General features: G+C 37.4%; 3 protein-coding genes across 4 annotated transcripts; all 3 read right to left on the reverse strand.

The window, feature by feature from the left end:
* Window positions 6827–8169, reverse strand: LOC109223064. Its single transcript, XM_019387324.1, has 2 exons — window positions 7125–8169; window positions 6827–7017 (listed from the first exon to the last, which is right to left on the reverse strand). Exons 1-2 carry the CDS (start codon window positions 7828–7830, stop codon window positions 6983–6985), a joined length of 741 nt encoding a protein of 246 aa, XP_019242869.1. The 5' UTR covers window positions 7831–8169; the 3' UTR covers window positions 6827–6982.
* On the reverse strand, window positions 8367–13216 carry LOC109214232 (F-box/kelch-repeat protein At3g06240-like). 2 transcript variants are annotated; one of them, XR_002066134.1, is made up of 3 exons: window positions 12393–13216; window positions 10728–10795; window positions 8367–10483 (listed from the first exon to the last, which is right to left on the reverse strand). XR_002066134.1 is itself a non-coding variant. In XM_019378133.1 (2 exons), exon 1 carries the CDS (start codon window positions 13193–13195, stop codon window positions 12410–12412), a length of 786 nt encoding a protein of 261 aa, XP_019233678.1. In that variant the 5' UTR covers window positions 13196–13216; the 3' UTR covers window positions 8367–10483; window positions 12393–12409. The 2 variants fall into 2 exon arrangements, 1 of the variants encoding a protein (XP_019233678.1); XM_019378133.1 differs by lacking the exon at window positions 10728–10795.
* On the reverse strand, window positions 13271–13630 carry LOC109221705 (F-box/kelch-repeat protein At3g06240-like). Its single transcript, XM_019386171.1, has one exon. The coding sequence runs from the start codon at window positions 13628–13630 to the stop codon at window positions 13271–13273; it is 360 nt and encodes a 119-aa protein (XP_019241716.1).

A 20099-nucleotide genomic window follows, 5' to 3' on the forward strand; every position in this document is an offset into this window, starting at 1 on the left:
ATCCAGTTCCTCTATCTCTCATCTATCAGATGGTGCAAACAGGAAGAAGCAGCCCCGCATAAACAAGCGAAAGCGGCATATCAGGCCGATGGAACTCGAAGATCTCGAATCGGGATCCAGTTCCTCTATTTCTCATCTATCGGATGGTGCAAACAAGAAGAAGAAGCCCCCCCCCCCCCTCTTTTGGGGAGAATCTTCGTAAGAGATCTCCCACATCCCTGATAAGTGCTCCAGCCGGAAACCAGCACGGAGGAATCTCGAATCGAGAATCGCTTCGAGACAGCCTACATACCCTGGTTGGGAAGATAACGATTAAGCTGCTCAAGATCTCGAATCAAAACCGAGCTTCAGCTCCCAAAAACCCACGAACCAAAAAGTTCAACTACGGTTGAACCAAGACAGGCTATGCGCCTTTACCAGAAAGTTCAACTACGGTTGAACCGGGACTCAGGCTATGAGCCTTCGCCGTCAAAATCGACTAAGTTCAACAACAGTTGAACCGGGACTCAGGCTATGTGCCTTCGCCATTATATCAAGGCTATACGCCTTCGCCAAAAGTTCAACTACGGTTGAACCAAGACGGGCTACGCGCCTTCACCAACAAGTTCAACCACGGTTGAACCAAGACAGGCTATGCGCCTTCACCAGAAAGTTCAACTACAATTGAACCGGGACTCAGGCCACGAGCCTTCGCCATCAAAATCGACTAAGTTCAACAACAGTTGAACCGGAACTCAGGCTATGCGCCTTCGCCATTAAATCCAGGCTATGCGCCTTCGCCAAAAAGAATTCGGCCTCGACCGAAGCAACAGTCGCCATCTCCATCCGTATTTCTCGAAATACAGCCAATGGAATCCGCTCATCGAGCTCGGCCAAGGCCCGACCTCAATAAGCGGAGGGACTAACTGTATGGGTCAGAATCCGACCCCACGATGATTAACGAGGCTAATCCCGTTTCAAGCTAATTCATGATTAATTAGTGGTATGACCACTTAGAATTGACGATGTTCAACCTGCATCCGGCTCGATCAACAAGGCCATGGCCTATCCGCCACCATAAAGGCGAGATCCCAACGTGGTCACGGCCACTTATTGCTAGCTCACGAAGCCCACAGCTATAAATACTAAGAGTGGAAGCCCTAGAAAGGGGGCTGCTTCTTCACCACTATAGACAGGAGAGAGAAGGAAAAAATATACCCATCTTATGGGAAGAGAAAACACCATTGTAAGGCTCTGAACCTCTTCATGGAGAGGCAGACCAAACAAATATTATCAATAAAAGTTTTGAATGTTTCTCCCCCTAATTCTGAGCACTTATTCTCGTTTCTTTCATTTAGTCCAACGGATTATTACGATTTGCTATGATTTTCCCGTGATTATTTGTATTGTTTTACACTCACAAGATATGTAATAACTTTTGAGCAAACATCATCCTTTTTCAAGTTGCTTATCTGAAATTTAGTTCAATATGAAAATCTCATAATTAAAAGGAGTAAATGAAAAGAAAATCGAGTCAACCTCCAAAATTGACTCATTGCAGATATTGTTTTGTTGGGAGGGGGAGTAAGGAGAGGATGAGGAAGAGTTGTATGATGATCCACGTGGGTGGAGCCAACCTTATAGATGTGAGCTCATTTGAACTGATAACTTTTAATTTGGTTTTGAATTTTGTCCGTGCAAAACCTATTGAAATTATTAAGAATACTGAATTATAAATTCATAACTTAAATAAGATGACGAGTTTAATTGTTGGAATCCAAGTCATGAATCCATAAAATTAAAATTTTGGATCAGCTTCTAATGATCCAGCCAAACAATGAGTTTCAGTGGTAAGGCTTAGAGAGGTCAATCTGCCCCGGCAATTCCGTGCACATCTTGCATTCACGGCTCCGGGAAGGGCCTCACTCTTAGAGTTGTGATGTAGACAATATAACCTAATACACGCATTAAAGGCTGCTTCCACGACTCGTATCCGTGACCTATAGGTCATACGAAAATAACGTTACTGATGCTCCAATGCTCCCCTTCCAGAGAGGTCAATCAGCAACTTGGCAAAATGCATATGCCATGTTTAACAAGTGGAATTGACCGAGGATACAACATTCTTGAGGGACCAAAAGTAGTAATTGCTACATTCCAAAGATAGAAATAGACAGCAAAACATGAAGAGCTGTATCAATTGGGGAAGCCAAGAGCCAGTTGAGCATGTTGTATATCACAATCTATCAGAATAGGGCATTAATTGTCATGTAATTGCACTTCTATTATTTAGAAGATACCCAACAATAAAAGGCAGTTGGAACTATGTCCCTCTTAAATATGATGTCACAAGGTACATTTCTTTCGTGTATCAGACCATAAGCATGTTCTTAAAACAATGATATAATGTTAAGAGTTGCATGTTCTTAGAGCGTTTGAGTATTTTCCAGTAAAAATTTAGGCGTACTAGGTGTTACATCAAATAATACTAGTAATTTATTATTGTTAAGTCATAATTAAGGTGAGAATGTATATTAATTAATTATGATTTAGTGGTAGGAATGTATACAAAAACATATATCATGTATTTATTAGTTTAGTATAAACTGCAGAGTGCGCACAAGTTTTTACCCTCATTTTCCTGTATAAAATGCAAAATACTAATTCAACGTCAAATTGTTGGTAAAAAAGCAAATAAACTGCCTTCTTATGCATGCTTTTTCTGTATCCTGGAATGTTCCAAAAATCTATTGAAACTATTCAATTCTTTTGGCTTTGCCAGACATTTACCAGCTACCCTTGTCTATATATAATAGTCAGAATGAAGCTATGTTTAAGGAAGATTCACTTAAATTGGGCCCAACATTTGGAGGACATTTTGAATTTGACAGCAGTTCCATTTTGCTTTGATTTTAGAATAACCTTTTTGCTTTAACAAACAATTGTAGCGTTTGGGTTTAGATTTGGAAGAGTAGTACTGAGTTTGATTTAGAAGATTGATGTTTGGTTTGATTCTGAAAAGAAAAATATCATTAGAATCATAATATATGTTACTAAACTTTGATACGAATAAAACTAAGTTTAAATCTTGAATCCCTTTAGCGAAATTCCTAGCTTTGCCACGATAGCCAACCAATACTTTGCAACAACTTGAAGACATAACAAACCAGCTGTTGTCTTTGTGGCATTACTGACTGCTGATGATGCTAATTTTGCAGCTAAGAAATTAACAAGAAGATTAAAGGTCTTGCTGAAGGAGCGTAGTGTAAGCATAAATTTTAATTCATACCAGGATCTTGAACATGATAATCTTACATATAATCGTCATAGAAAACATACCTGAAGCGGAATCCATTATCTTGAAGCGGAAGCGGAAGCGTTAATCGGTAAATTGGTTTCTCACCCCTTGCCCTAGCTTTCGTTACCGCCGACTTTAGTGATGGAAGAGAGAATAAAAATACGGTAACCCTAATGGGTGGGGAGAGGACCAATTTATAGAGGTTCTTATTTAATCCGGTACGTCCATCAAGCAACCGATCGGACGGATGAGATTTGCTCATTAATTAAATATTAATTATGGGCCTAATCTTATTGGGCCACATATAACGTAGGAAATAACTTACATTCTCCCACTTGGCCCAATAATCACATAATATCAATATTTAATATAGGAACATTAGTTGCGCATAAACAAATCTCTTCTATAATGTCCATCATAAATACCATAATACGATAAACTAGTAAATGTGAGTTATGGCGGTTATACATAATTTGTCTACATACTCCCTTCCATATACTACAACATTAGTAATTCATCGTATCAGGTTCATAAGCTAAAAAATTTTATGGTCCACAATAATGTCTCCTTGAGACTTATCCTGTAATATCTCAAAACAATAATGTGTACACCATTATGAGAAATAGGAAATCACTAATGTATATCAGAAACATATAAATGAGCTCAGAGTGTCAAAACATCATAAACACATCAATCATAAATACAGCCAAGACTCATTCTATGTACATGTTCTTTAAATATCATTGGTTGTAAACCTTTCGTTAACGGATCTGCAATCATGAGATCTGTTCTAATATGCTCAAGTGACACTCTTTGTTTCTGAACTTCCTCCTTGACGGTAAAGTACTTTAATTCCATATGTTTGGCACCTTTGGAGTACTTATCGTTCTTGGAGAAGAATACTGTTGCAGAATTATCACAGTAAATTTTCAGCGGCTTGGTAATGGTGTCGACAACCCCAAGTCCTGAAATAAAGTTTCGCAGCCATAATGCATTAATTGTGGCCTCAAAACATGCCACAAATTCTGCTTCCATCGTGGATATAGCAATGACAGGCTGTTTGGCACTCTTCCACGATATTGCTCCTTCAGCTAATTGGAACAAATAACCAAACGTGGATTTTCTAGTATCAATACATCCAACGAAATCTGAATCCGAGTATCCAACAACTTCCAAATGCTTGGATCTCCTATACATGAGCATGTAATCCTTCGTTCCTTTCAGGTACCTCAAAACTTTCTTTGCAGCTTTCCAGTGATCAATTCCTGGGTTACTCTAATGTCTTCCTAACATTCCGACCGCAAAGCTAATATCCGGTCTTGTACAAGTCTGAGCATACATCAGTCTACCAACAATAGAAGAGTAAGGAATTGATTCCATTTCTTTTCGCTCTACATCATTCTTAGGACATTGCATGAGACTAAATTTGTCCCCTTTTTGAATTGGAACAATTCTTGCTGAACAATTGTTCCTATTGAATCTCTCTAGAATTCTATCGATATAGCCTTTCTGAGACAATCCTAATAATCCTTGTGATCTTTCACGGAATATTTCTATTCCTATCACATAGGTTGCCTCACCCATATCTTTCATTTCAAAATTCTTAGAGAGAAAATCCTTAGTCTCACGCAATATGCCCAAATCATTAGCAGCAAGTAGAATATCATCAACATATAGGACTAAAAATATAAACTTGTTTTCACAAATCCAAAAGATGTTATGGTATCATTAAACTTTATATACCATTGTCGTGAGGCTTGTTTGAGTCCATATATTGACTTCTTCAGTTTACACACCATTTGACCTTTCCTTTAGTTTCGAAACCCTCTGGTTGGTCCACATACACTTCCTCCTCGAGATCTCCATTAAGAAAGGCAGTTTTCACATTCATTTGGTGTAACTCTAAATCATAATGAGCCACCAAAGCCATAATAATTCTTAACGAGTCTTTTTTTGAGACGGTGAATAGGTCACTTTATAATCAATGCCTCCTTTCTGAGTATAACCCTTGGCAACAAGTCTGGCTTTGTATCTCTCAATATTGCCATTTGAATCGCGTTTGGTCTTAAGGACCCATCTACACCCGATTCTTTTAGAACTTTCTGGCAATTCAACAAAATCCCAGACTTTATTGTATTCCATGGATTTTAACTCTTCCTTCATGGCATAAATCCATTTGTCAGAATCATTACTTTCTATGGCTTGTGAAAATGAAACCGGATCCTTATTAAAACCAATGTCAAAATCTGACTCTTGCAAATAAACCACGTAATAATCCGAAATAGCCGATTTTCTAACTCTTTGAGATTTTCTTAATGGCATTTCTTGTGGTTTATTTGTATCAGATATTTGTGAGTTAGTTTCTTCATGAAGTGTTTCATCCAAATGTTGCTCGGTGTTGTCAAAGTGTTCTTCAACAACTGGAACAATATTTGGTATTTGTGTGGAAGTAGGCACATTTCTGGGAAATAGAATATCGACCCTCACCTCTTTAATTTCCACACTTTGCTTTTCAACACTCCCACTAACTTCACCATTCTCAATGAATCTTTACCGGCTCGTTCTACCCTGATATCGGGCATGAAGAGTCCTCGAAGACTTCGAACCCCGAGCTATTCCCTCGGCCCCTCGGGGTGAAATTGCGCAATGTCTTGCTGATCGCGGAATCGGCCTTTCCAATTTTGGCCACATACACCAAACTTTATCAAATCAACTCGGAATGAACTCAAATTTTACACACAAGTCCGAAATGACATAACGAAGCTATTACAATCCCCAAAAATCACAATTTGAACCCAATATCCTCAAAAGTCAACTCCCGGTAAAAACTTATGAACATTCCAAACCTTTAAATTTTCAAACTTTCGCCAATTAGCACCGAAAACCTTCTAGAAATATCCAAATACAAAATTCGTGTATATGGCCGAGTCCAAAATTACCATCCGGACCTAACAGAACCATCAAAACTCCAATCCGAGGTCAAATACTAAAAAGTCAAACTCGGTCAACTCTTCCAACTTTAAAGCTTCCTAGTTGAGAGTCATTCTTCTAAATCAATNTTGAGATTTTTCTTTCAGCAAATAAATGTATCCATAACGTGAAAAATCATCGATAAAAGTGATAAAATATTTCTCTCCACCAAAAGATGGAACATCAAAGGGTCCACAAATATCGGTGTGTATAATTTCAAGAAGTTGGGTGCTTCTTGTGGCACCTTTCTTACTATGCTTGGTTTGCTTTCCCTTAATGCAATTCAAACATATAGTAAGATCAGTAGAATTTAGATTCGGAAGAATCTCATTCTTTACTAATCTCTCTAACCTTTCTTTGGATATATGACCCAAACGTCTATGCCACAAGTAAGCAGAACTTTCATCTAGTGAACTACGTTTAATTCCAACATTATGTTGAACATTAAGAAGGGATTTAGAAAAAACAATATCGAGCTTCAATTTATATAAATCATCACTAAGAAAACCAGAACCATAAAAATTAGCATCTTTATATAAATTGAAACATCCATTTCCAAACTTTAAATCAAATCCAGAAACATCAAGTTTTGAAAGAGAAATCAAATTCCTAGAAACTGAAGGTACATAAAGAGTCTATAATAGATCAAGGTGACGTCCAGTCTCCATGATCAAACGATAAGTCCATATGCCTTCAATTGGAGCCTTCATACGATTTCCCATGAATAAGAAATCCTTATTTGGATTTGTAGTTTGGATTGTAAGGAATCCCTGCAACGTAGTAGATACATGAGCAGTTGCACCAGAATCAAGCCACTAGGTATTATTAGGAACTTCTACTAAATTTGATTCGAAACATACAAAAGCACTAATTGTACCTTTCTTTTCGAACCAAGCTTTACGTTTCAGGCAATCTTTCTGATAGTGTCCTTCCTTGATACAGAAACGACACGTATCTGTCTTATGTTCCTTGTTAGCATCTTGTTGAGCTTTAGCAGGTGCTTTCTTCTTCTTGAACTTGTTGGCCTTCACTTTAAGTCCTTTACCAGCTCCTTGACCCCTGAGGTTAATTGAATGACTCCCTTGTTTCTTAAGTCTTGACTTCTCCTGAGCAAGCATACTGGATAATTCACTAACATTCCACTTATCCTTAATAGTGTTATAGTTAATTTGAAAAGGTCCATACTCAGGAGGTAACGAGTTCAGAATAAACTGAACCAAGAAGGAGTCATCCACTTTCATCCCCAAGGTCTGAAGTCTTGCTGCAATGTTAGTCATCTCGATGATATGATTTTGCATACTACGCGACCCATCAAACTTCATGGTCGTGAGTTCAGCTATTAGTGTACCAGTGAGAGACTTATCTTCAGAACGAAAACGTTCTTCCACAAACTTCAGGTATTCCCTGGCACTTTCTGTTTGTGGAATAGTACTCTTAATGTTGTTAGCAATATTCATTCGCATAAACATAAGGCTTAGCCTGTTAGAGCGTTCCCATGCTTTATGGAAAGACTTCTCATCCGCACTGCTCGAATCAGTAATGGCAGCGGGCTTATCATTTAGCAGAGCCAAGTCAAGATCCATCACACCTAAGTGGAACTGGACTTGTTCACGCCATTCAGAGAAGTTCAATCCATTGAACACAGTAACAGACGAAGCAAGCAAATGAAAAGGAATAGCTGCAAAATAGATAATACATGCTCACAAATCAATATGGATTCAACAAAACAGTTAAAACATATCGCAATTCTCCTTTAGGTAGATACTACGATACACTATCATAATTTAAATGCCATTTAGTCTTTAATAGGCAATTAAATATTTTTGACAGACAATATATATTTGACTAAGAATATTAATTACCTCATCATATTCACTATTCATAGAATAATTGATGCACCTTTGGGTAAATCCTTAAGTTCTAGCAATAGTGAAAATTAATTTATCCACTAATTTTTTTTCAACTATAGCATTTTATTGATTTCATGGATAAACTATTATTTTATGTATGCATATTTTCATTAACATACTAGTTTGGCCACTTTAGTGACTAACAAACTATATAACATAGCACACACAAAATAGAGATCATAAGATTTTTATGCATGTGAATACTTTAAATAATCTAGTTTGATCACTTTGGTGACTAACAAACTATATAAACATTAATCACATACATAAAATAAATAATAAATGACTTCACCAACTTAATAGTCCAAATACTTAAATTAAATAGATCAAATAAATTTCTTTATGGCCTAAGGTTAAACAGTAACTAATCTTTCATAAAGGAAATCTTTCATAATGGCTTAGAAGTAACGTTGGAACAAAATATCCTTAAGGCATCCAAAAGAAGAAATTAAGATAACATAAATATATGTGGCAGACTTTAAATGGATACCTAATACAAGAAAGATCAAATATTGAAGGTTACTGTTTTAAAGAGAACGCTACATTCCCAATATCAATTTTAACTAAAGCAACATTAAAGCAAAATTTATGACAGGACAATATAGGGAGGAACATAACGCCGAAAATTCTTTAAACAACGAGTCCGACCTTTCTTCGTTCAAATAGAAATTTTGGCATAATTTATTACTAGCAATTCACGAAAGAGATTTCATACTTTATTGTGTATCCTCAAATTAAAAGAATTGGAATCAGATACGAGATTATCGAAGATCCAATTAGAACAGTACGGATCAACATAATGATATAGTTTTTCTTTTGCGAAAATTATCAGTTCAAATAATCCAGGCTCGTGATACCATATGTAAGCATAAATTTTAATTCATACCAGGATCTTGAACATGATAATCTTACATATAATCGTCATAGAAAACATACCTGAAGCGGAATCCATTATGTTGAAGCGGAAGCGTTAATCGGTAAATTGGTTTCTCGCCCCTTGCCCTAGCTTTCGTTACCGCCAACTTTAGTGATGGAAGAGAGAATAAAAATACGATAACCCGGTGGGGAGAGGACCAATTTATAGAGGTTCTTATTTAATCTGGTACGTCCATCAAGTAACCGATCGGACGGATGAAATTTGCTCATTAATTAAATATTAATTATGGGCCTAATCTTATTGGGCCACATATAACGTAGGAAATAACTTACACGTAGGCGCAACGATGAAGTTCTTTCCATAGGTCACGGTTCGAGCCGTGAAGCAGCCACTAATGCTTACAATAGGGTAGGCTGTCTTCATCACACTCCTAGGGGTGCGATCCTTTCGAACCCTGCACAAATGCAAGATACTTTGTGCACCGGGATGCTCTTTCATTGAAGGGTCTTGCTGCAAAACAGTTTGGAAACCAAGCATATAACGTGTTCTCTTAATTATTACAGATTTACAGTAGATAGAAAGAGGTAAATTCTTAGATAGTTTTTGACACAAAAGAAGGTAGAAATAACAAGCAGATTAAGGGACCCCTTGCTTATGAATACTGTATTAATTTTAGGATAATGAGTTGATGTAGATCTTCATAATCTGCTTAATGGCTAAAAGCCTAAAACAGGAAGAATAGCATTATCTAAAGAAAAGGGGCACAAATTTATAAAAAGATAACATGTAGTAATAGGCTAAAATAGTCAGAATGGTTGAATCTGAAGACAATACGCACAATATTATTGGAAAAACTCAATAATAGCATTTTGCTAACAGTCATTGCATTGATGCGTTGTTTTTCTCACACAATACAAAGCATAAGTAGGAGAAAATATGAATGTCTCAGGGCTATCTTTTTAAGTAATTGACAAAAACTAAAGGTTCATATTCAGAATTGCAGGTTATAGGGCATAAACATTTTCCTGTATTTACTTATTGACCTCATTCTCCATTAATCACCTACAGGAAAGGCTTGGATCTTGAATTTATCGACAATTAGAGGTGTCGGTTATGATAAGCAGAGTTATATCTGATAAGCTAAAACATAGCAAAGCTGGAAAATTTGATACTGCAACAAAAAGGACTATCTTGCTGTTTTAACATGACAGTTAAACCTTAATGTAAACCCCTCCCTTGTCAAATGAGTATGCAAATAGTTACTCAGATCATCTACTCATCTAATGTTCAGAAACTAAACTGAGATATACAGTCAACAAAATAAATCTCAAGAACGAGGATCTGCTCAAAAAATGCATCGAGAGAGACACAGAGATTCGGCCCTCTGCACAAACACAAGAAACCGTTCAATAGAAGCACCAGAACATGTTCACGGAAGCAGATGAATTCCTGTGCAAGCATCAGAACAATGTCAGTTTGGTATTATAAGGCGCTATAGAAGTGGATGAGCCATAAACTGATGTCTTGTGCCATCAACAATTAATTCTATAATTAACTAAACCAAATTTTGTTGCGTGAGTGTGGGGGGGGGGGGGGGATCCTTGATACTACTACGGATGATCCACTCCTACTACAACAACGACCCAGTGAAATCCCACTAATGGGGTCTGGGGAGGGTAGTGTGTACGCAGACCTTAGAGGCTGTTTCCGAAAGACCGTCGGCTGGATGATCCACTCCTACTGTGGCAAATAAATTAAAACCTGAAAATAACAATATATTTCTGCATCAAGAGTTCAGTAAGCATCCGCTTCGTCTATAGTTACCTTCTTAAGCGATAAGTACTGATAAATCTTGATTTTAGGAGTCTCTGTGGTCATAATCAAGGAGATAGATGACATAAACTCTTTTTCAGAATTAGAGAAGCTAGATAGCAGCTTTATCTTCACATTGCTTTAAAATGTAAAGCATAGAAAGAAGAGCCAACAATAGTACTAGATGAGTTCACTCTGAGATTAGCTCATGATTCAGAGAAGAAGGAAACATATAAAACTTTGTTTTGAAGACTGCATATGCTCAAAGTTAACTATTCATCCTTAAAGCACCACCATCTTATAATGCTGAATTGACATAAATCCAAGTATGATATGTAAGCTTAACTCCTTTTTACGTAATACAGTTTACCACTATATATTTTCTGATGAAGTAATCACTGTATATTTCTCCAGGAAGGAAGAATTACCATTAACGAGACTGTACGGATCAGTGGCATCCATCTTATTGAATCAAATATGGCGACCAAATTAAAAAATCACTTTGAAAAAAATATAAAAATGAACAAGAAAACCCGGGAATATTCTTGGAATATTTTATACAGCATTATCTCAAGCATTAAGGAATATATTAACCTTCACTTCCCTTGCCAAAGGAAGGAGAGACAAGACTATTCATGAAGGTTTGAGCCTTATATATATATATATATATATATATATATATATATATATATATATATATATATAGATACACCATCAGATCCCTCAGATTGCATAAATACAATATGCACAGAAGTGGTCTGCTTTACATGAGTTGACTGTGAGATTAACTCACGGTTTTTTTTATGAACTCGTGATTCAAGAAGAGAGTAAACATCTAAAGCTATTCCTTTCAAGACTACATATACTCAAAACTTGAACTGTTCTTTTTTTTCTCAAAGCACCATCATTCTATAATGCTGGGCAATTCACTAATACAAGTTTTTCCTTATCATGTAATACAGTTAGGGGTCTTTTGGTTACTGGAATTAGAAAACAAACATGGTATAAAATTCGAGATTATTTTATCCCACATTTGGTTGGATATTTGTTCCGGTATAAGCAATACCAGGATTATGTTATCCACAATTCTGGTATTATTTTATACTATATTCAAAATGGGATTCCAATGCCAGGATTAGCAGTCTTTGAATAAAATACCTGAAAACCAAATATCCTTGATTACCTCTTTCTTTTTTCTTATTTAATTTAAAGATAAGGGTAAATTATAAACAAAACTTTATCCAACTTAAAATCAAATGCATGCTTTTCATCATACACCATGTATCCCATTTTCAATGAAATGAACCAAACATTCATCAAAAAAGTATATGACAAGGGATTATTAATCCTAGTACTATGATCCTTACAGATCCCGGCATAACTTTGTATACAAACCAAACGACCCCGTAATCACTGTATCTTTTCTTCGGGAAGAATTACCATCAGTAAACTCTATGACACAAAAGTATTCCTATCTCTATGGGGTCAATACCATTCAAATAATTAAAAATCTATAAGAAATCGCAAAAAAAAGTTCATGTAGTACCTGTATGTAGCATCATCTCAGAAGGTGGGAGGAACAAGACTCTCCCTGAAGGTTCTAGTTCCAGCTCCATACAACATAATAGGAGTTCTATCATCCATTATATCTCTCCACTGATCCTCTCTCCTATTGTAGACAATCAAACTTCCACATGCATCTAGTACAACATCATCCTCACTCATTAAACAAAATGGTATCAACTCAGCGAGATCCGATCCTTTAACTTCATATCTGGTCCAAGACTCCTCAATCCCATAGTCTTTCATCGTCCAAATAGTATTCGTTATTGTCCAAGTAGTATCCGTTTCTTCTGTTTCAGACAAAATAGAAAGACGCCTTCTAAGAGCCACAAGCTTACTGACCACATGTGTACCCTTCTCTACAGTAGTAGGTCCTGGCACCTCAAAAAATTTCTCTTCAAGTATATCAAAAGCAACAATTACAGGTGAATAGTCAGAACCTTCACTAGCCAACCAATGCAAAGCCCCATTTTCCCAAATCCCTCTTACGAAAACCCCATTTGCCACATCAGGGGACCGCCTCAAACGGTTAGGAGCCGACCAATACAAAGCCCTTTTAACCAAAACCCCAGAAGCACTGTCAGGAACTGCACAATCGTTAGAATAGAGTCTCCCCCAATGACTCTCTTTGCTCTGTAGTAGTCTCCTCCAAAGACCCTTTCTCACAGAGTACACAGCCACAGAAGTATTAAAAATATCAGGCGTATTATCAATACCAGTAGCATAATAAGAAAGTGTAACTACCTTATAATCATCACTCCGAAAATCATATCCTAAACCATACATTCTAAAGCCACGACACCCAATTGAACCATTACCAGAATCTGGAATTCTATGGTACTCTAACGTCGTGGGGTTAATTTACAATGCAATTTGTTTGTCATTTACAGCCAAGACCAAGCCATTACAGGAGCCACCGACAGTAACCCAGTTGTCTGAAAGCTGCTGCTGAAAGTCAAGCTTTCTCGAAATGACACCATTTCCATTTTGGTTAAAGGTTAAAGCGTGAAGAGACTGAGAACGACAGACGGTAATGAGTTTTTCTTCTTCATATTTGTGGGAATGAAAAGTGAGGTGAGCTTTAATGAGTTGTGGAGCTGAGAGAATAGAGCACCACTGCCTTGATACGCACCTGGATTGGCCGATTAACTTCGCCGGCAGACGGGAGAGTATCTCAACTATGATTTCTTCAGGTAGTTTTTCAAATTTGGTCCTCGCCATTGTTGGATTCGGAGAAGATTGGAATCAAAAGTTGTTTGACTGCACCCGGAGTTTAAGAAAAAAAGAAAATTTTGGAATTTATGGTGCTAAAGTGTACAATATTGTTTGGTTATAAAATTTTTATTAAGGTACAATTCTAAGTTTAAGCTAAATTGTTTTCAAATTTATAAACTGGTCATTTTTTTGGAACGGACCAAAAAGTAAATAGGTACACATAAACTGAGACGGAGGGAGTAGTAAGGAAACAATGTAAAAATTGCACGGGGCGTCCTATTTGGTCGCCCCCATTTAACCTATATCCATTTTTTTTAAAAGTTTTAACTTGTACCCACTTTTTAAATAACTTTAGCCCACTTTCTCCTCCTCCTTCTCCTCCTTCATTTTCTTCTTCTTCTTCTTCTTTCTTCTGTTGTTGTTGGTGTTGCTATGAAACTTTAGTTCATGGATGATTGACATAAATATGTTTATCAGATTATTTAAAAATAAATTATAAATAATTACATAAGTTAGTAGATAATAATTTGTGAATATTTCCACGTACGGGAAGTTTAAGGTCACACTTAGTGATTCTTTTCATGATAATTCTGTTCTTTTCACGTTTATTGTTTCAAAAATTTATGATTTAGATGATGTTGGCAATCTGATTATTTTATAGTAGTAATACACTATGAAAGGATAAGGTGATTATTTATCTAGTATGTTAGAAAGCTTTTTCAAAAACTTCAGCTTATTTAGTGCTGAAGTTTTTACAAATGAACTAAATAACTTCAGCATCTTCTGCTGAAGTTTTTGAAAAGCTTTATGACAAAACTAATGAATCCAGAACAAAAAAAAAAACTTCAGTTTATTTAGTGCTGAAGTTTTTACAAATGAACTAACTAACTTCAGCATCTTCTGCTGAAGTTTTTGAAAAAGCTTTATGACAAAACTAATGAATCCAGGACAAAAAAAAACTTCAGCTTATTTAATGCTGAAGTTTTTACAAATGAACTAAATAACTTCAGCTTCTTCTGCTGAAGTTCGTATTGCCTTTGCTACTTCAGGTCCGTCTACTAGAATGCTGAAATTTTTGCGTGATTGTCTTTGCTACTTCAGCCCCGTATGTTGAAGTTACGCGAAAAAGTGGGTACGCTTGCAATTTTTTTTGCAAAGCGGGCACAAGTTAAAACGTGACCCAAAAAGCGGGTATAATGCAAATGCCTCGGAAACAACACCTAAATAGTATACAACTTATGTTAGGGAACCAAATGATTTGGGCTAAGTTGTTCGTAATTGGGCTTAGCCCATATTTATAGGGATGTTTACAGAAAGAGATTTTTTCTTTCCTATACCATATATGAAATCTTATTACCAAAAATGTTCATAGTTTCTAATTTACCCGTCCTGTCCATATTTTTTCTACAGTTATTATACCAATCATTAAATACTAGTTAATAGTAGCTGAATCTTCCTAATTTGTCGAGCTAAAATTGAGGAACAGAATATTCTAAAAAGATTTAGCGTAAATCAGATCAAATCATATTCTTCCAGATATTCCTATTTAGGCGCGCTACAATGGAAGTAAATATTCTTCCAGATATTTTCCACCATTGATAGCCATTAAAAAGCTTGAAAGCTTTGAATTCAAATTTGGGTTTTCGAAACTCATTATTTATTTGGATTGGGTGTTGTTGAAAATAATCGGGAATATGGTTTGGAGTTTATATCTCAATTTTGAGGGGTTTTGGTGAAGATTAGACTTGGTTTTGACTGAAATTCAGATTGAAACTCGAAGAAGAAGAAGAAGAAGACATGTTGCAGAAATTGTAGATAAATTGTAAATCATTTTTATTTTGATTGTAGATGCTTTATTTTCTATTTTCACAAATAAAAAACGGCTAAAACTTCTACAAATCTTCTGAAAAAACGTAATTATGTCAAAAATCACAATTATGCTACAATTGGATGGGAATTGGGATATAAAAATTCAATGTACCCAGTTTGTAGATATTTTGTAGATAAATTGTAGATTATTTGTATTCTAATTGTAGGTGCTTTGTTTTCTGTTTTCACAAATCAAAAATGACTAAAACTTCTACAAATCTTCTGGAAAAAAATGCAATTATGTCGAAAATGCCAATTATGCTACAATTGAAATGGGAATTGGGATATTAAAATTCAATGTATCCAGTTTGTAGATATTTTGTAGATAAATTATAGATTATTTGTATTCTGATTGTAGATGCATTGTTTTCTGTTTTCACAAATCCAAAACGACTAAAACTCCTACAAAATCTTCTGCAAAAAAACAATCTACAATTTATCTACAATTTCTGCAATATGTCTTCTTCTTCTTCTTCTTCTTCGAGTTTCAATCTGAATTTCAGTCAAAACCAAGTCTAATCTTTACCAAAACCCCTCAAAATTGAGATATAAACTCCAAAATATATTCTCAATTATTTTCAATAACACCCAATCAAAACAAATAATGATTTTTAAAAACCCAAATTTGAATTCAAAGCTTCAAAGCTTTTTAATGACTGTCAATGGTGGAATTGCTGCTCTCTTGTCTCTTTGAAGGTTTGTTCTTCTTCATTGAGAAAATTTGAAGATGAAGGTAAATGTGTCTATGAACTTTGAAGATTTGACTTCAATTTTGAGGAACTTTGTTGTTCTTCATTGATGAACTTCAAGAGTAAAATGGGGACCAACTTTGTTGAAGGGTTTCTTCAAATTTCTGTGAATTTAGAGGGAGAATTTTGTTTCAGAAGATGGAAAATGGTAAAAAGAACGTGGGTATGGGTAAAACGTGGGTGAGACTTAGGGGTTAGGAGAGAGGAACGTGCAGATTCCTTTAATTAAGGAGTAAAAAATGTACAATTAATACAAAAAAAATATACAATATTCCAAAATCAAAGCAAAAAGGAACTTTTTCAATGGGTATAGTTGAAATTCATTTAAAATATATAGATAAGACACTATACAAAATTTTTGAGCCATAATTGATTCACCAGTACGCCTCCAACTGGAACCAACATAGCACATAACCGTGCAATCGACTAATCAATAGCAGACTCCCCCACCTGGCGCAAAGCCATAGACCAAAACACACAATAACTCATAATGCATATGCTCTATTACTGCCATAATACCATAGTGAGATTAAACTCAATCCTTCATAAAGCTTGTGCAACACAGACCATCTAGTACTTCAAATCTCCTGCAAATCTCGCATTCACCCTCGTAATAGTCGAGCCCACTCTTTTAAGCGACCCCAAATTCAAATTGCAACGCATATATTTCACTGGTAGAAGAGGACTCCCAACCAATTACATAAGGATCACACAAATCTCAGAACACTCTGTAGGAGATAACCCACCTGCTACGCCTCAACTAACATCTCTTTATGCCCTTCCACCATCATAAACATCATGCAAATATTCTTGAGTTTGAACTCATATCACTACATGAATTCGACTTTGCTTCCCAACTAGACAACATGAAAAGATCCTTCAACACGCCCACAACTCAGGGCTATACCTCAAATCACGATGGAAATCAAACACCAAATAGTTCTTGCTGCCCTAAAGCAGACCCTTCTCGTCTCATTCAATTCATATGAACACATCTCGCAGTCACATCACCCTCATCACGTAGCTATCCCATCATCACTTCCCTTAATAGGGACACACCAGAACATATAGATCCAGAAATACGCCCACACAATCAGCACCTCAGTGCTCAAGCTTCAGGCGAAACCCGGCCTCAAGTCCTCCAGACTGGCCCAACATCATTGCACAGAAATCACATCTCGCCTCTCGATCAGGGGATCACAAGCCGTCAATGCACAGCTGATACTGCGCGCTCATGCGCGCATACGAACGCGTGGAAAGAATTTCAAGAGTTACATTTCAGGCTGAATCAATGTCGCACGATAAGAATTCAAGAATGTGAAGTTTTCCTAAAGGTTCTGCAGCCTCCCGAGGATAAGTACAGACGTCTCCGTACCGATCCACGAGACTCTACTAAACTTGCTCATGACTCGCGAAACCTATGTAACCTAAGCTCTGATAACAACTTGTCACGACCCTAAAACCGACCCAGTCGTGATGGCGCCTATCGTGAAACTAGGCCAGCTGACACAACTCCCGAATTAACTATTTAATCAATAACAATCACTTTTAAGCCTTTAATTAATAAGATATATTGTAATGTAAGTCTAAATGAACAGTGCGAAATAAATACACAAGCCCGACATCGGGGTGTCACAAGTGACGAGTATCTACTAAGGTCTGAACACAACTAAGAATCTAAAATGTACTAAATACAGTCTAAGGAAGACAAGAGGGAGAAAAGCAGTGCTGCGAACGTCGGGCAGCTATCTTGCTAACTCCAATGACTCTGCCACTGAGCAATCAACACCCGCTACCGGGTTCAGAACTACCTAAATCTGGACACAAGGTGCATGGAGTAATGTGAGTACGCCAACTCAGTAAGTAATAAAAGTAAATAAAAGCTGAGCAGTAAGAAAACACGTAAGCCACGTCATAATGCTACATCAAAAGCAGTTCATTTCCAAAACAATACAGAAATCGTTTACTTAGTAAATCATGCTCAGTTTCGGTAAAACCTTTTAAAAACAATTTTCAATAGTTTCAAACGAGTGATCAAAACAGTGAGTAAAACTGATAGAAACATAAACAGCCCCTCGAGAAAAACATATACCATAAACTGCCCCTCGGGCATAATATCAACAGAACCAGCCCCTCGGGTTACCTCACAATCACTCCTAATCAGCCCCTCAGGCATGACATGAATCAAGAACCGCCCCTCGGGAAACATGGATCAAGAACAGCTCCTCGGGCTTCAATATGAAATGACAACAGCTCCTCGGGCTACAACACTTCACACACACTGGGTACCCGCGCTTACTGGGGGTGTACAGACTCCGGGAGGAGCCCCTTACGGCCCAAGAGCAATAACAAGCCATCTCGTGGCATAATCAAACAGGCTCTCGGCCTCATATCAATCACAAGCCACCTCGTGGCATAATAAATCAGGCCCTCGACCTCTCATATGTCACAAATCAGTACCACATGCTGCACCGCGCAACCAGATCCCATGATATTCTCACAACACAGGCCCTCGGCCTCACTCAGTCAGGTTTCACTCCAGCCCCTCGGGCTGACAATAAAATAAGTACTCGGTTCAAAATCATTTATGAAATCAAAAGGAGTGAATAAAACCGAGTTATGAAAACAGTAAGAACATAGCATGACCGAGTGTAAACATTAAACCAACAGTGAGGTAAAACAGTAGTAAAAGCCCCTAAGGGTCCAAACAATCGGCACAAGGCCCAGACACGACATTTAGCCCCAAACACAATAATATTTTCCAAAATATAACAATATCAAATAGTTTTTAGGTAAAATACGTGACTTAATAGTCGTATGGGATGGACCAAGTCACAATCCCCAATGGTGCACGACCCCACGCTCGTCATCTAGCATGTGCGTTACCTCAAAATAGCACAACGATGTGAAATCCGGAGTTTCATACCCTCAGAACAAACATTTACAATAATTACTTACCTCATTCCGGTCCAAACTCTAGCCCGCGATGCCCTTGCCTCTCGACTCGGTTTCCAAATGCTCCAAATCTAACCAAATACAGATTTATACCATCAAAATATGCTAAGGGAACAAAGCCGACTCGAAAATAACCAATTTACATCAAAAATCCCGAAATTGGCCAAACTCGACCCCTGGGCCCACGTCTCGAAATCCTAAAAAAATTAACATCAATGAAATTCTTATTCCGCCACGAGTTCATTCATACAATAAGTATCAAAATCGGACCTCAAATGGTCCCTCAAATCACCACTCAAAGCTCTCCAATTACCAAGCCCTAACCCCCAAAGTTACCACTGATTTTCCCTTAAATCTCATGCTAACAACGATAAAGATCACCATAACAATGAGCTTAGGAACCAAGGACCTTACCTCAATGAATCTCTCTGAAAATCTCCCTTGAAATTGCTCCCAAAAGCTTCACCCCGAATGAAAATATTGAGAAAAGTGGCCAAAAATCGCGAAGGGTGGAATTTATAGTTTCTGACCCAGCAAAACTGCACCTGCGGTTAATGGTCGCACCTGCGGACCCGCACCTGCGGTCCCAGGTGCGCACCTGCGATCCCAGGTGCGCACCTACGAAATTCTCTTAAAATTCCTAGGCCGCATCCGCGCAAAGAAACCCGTACCTTCGCAATCGCAGGTGCGACCAGGACCTCGCTTCTGCGGTCCCAGCCTGCCCCTCTTCTGGCCGCTTCTGCGCCTCCAAAACCCGCTTCTGCGAGTCCGCACCTGCGGTCCTCTAGCAACAGGTGCGGTTATGACAACAATAGCAAAACTTCGGCTGCCAAACCCAACTCAAAATCTTCTGTCAACCATCCGAAATCACCCCGAGGTCCCCGGGACCTCACCCAAAAGTG

This window comes from Nicotiana attenuata, chromosome 2 (genome assembly GCF_001879085.1).
Source record: "Nicotiana attenuata strain UT chromosome 2, NIATTr2, whole genome shotgun sequence".
NCBI lineage: Eukaryota > Viridiplantae > Streptophyta > Magnoliopsida > Solanales > Solanaceae > Nicotiana > Nicotiana attenuata.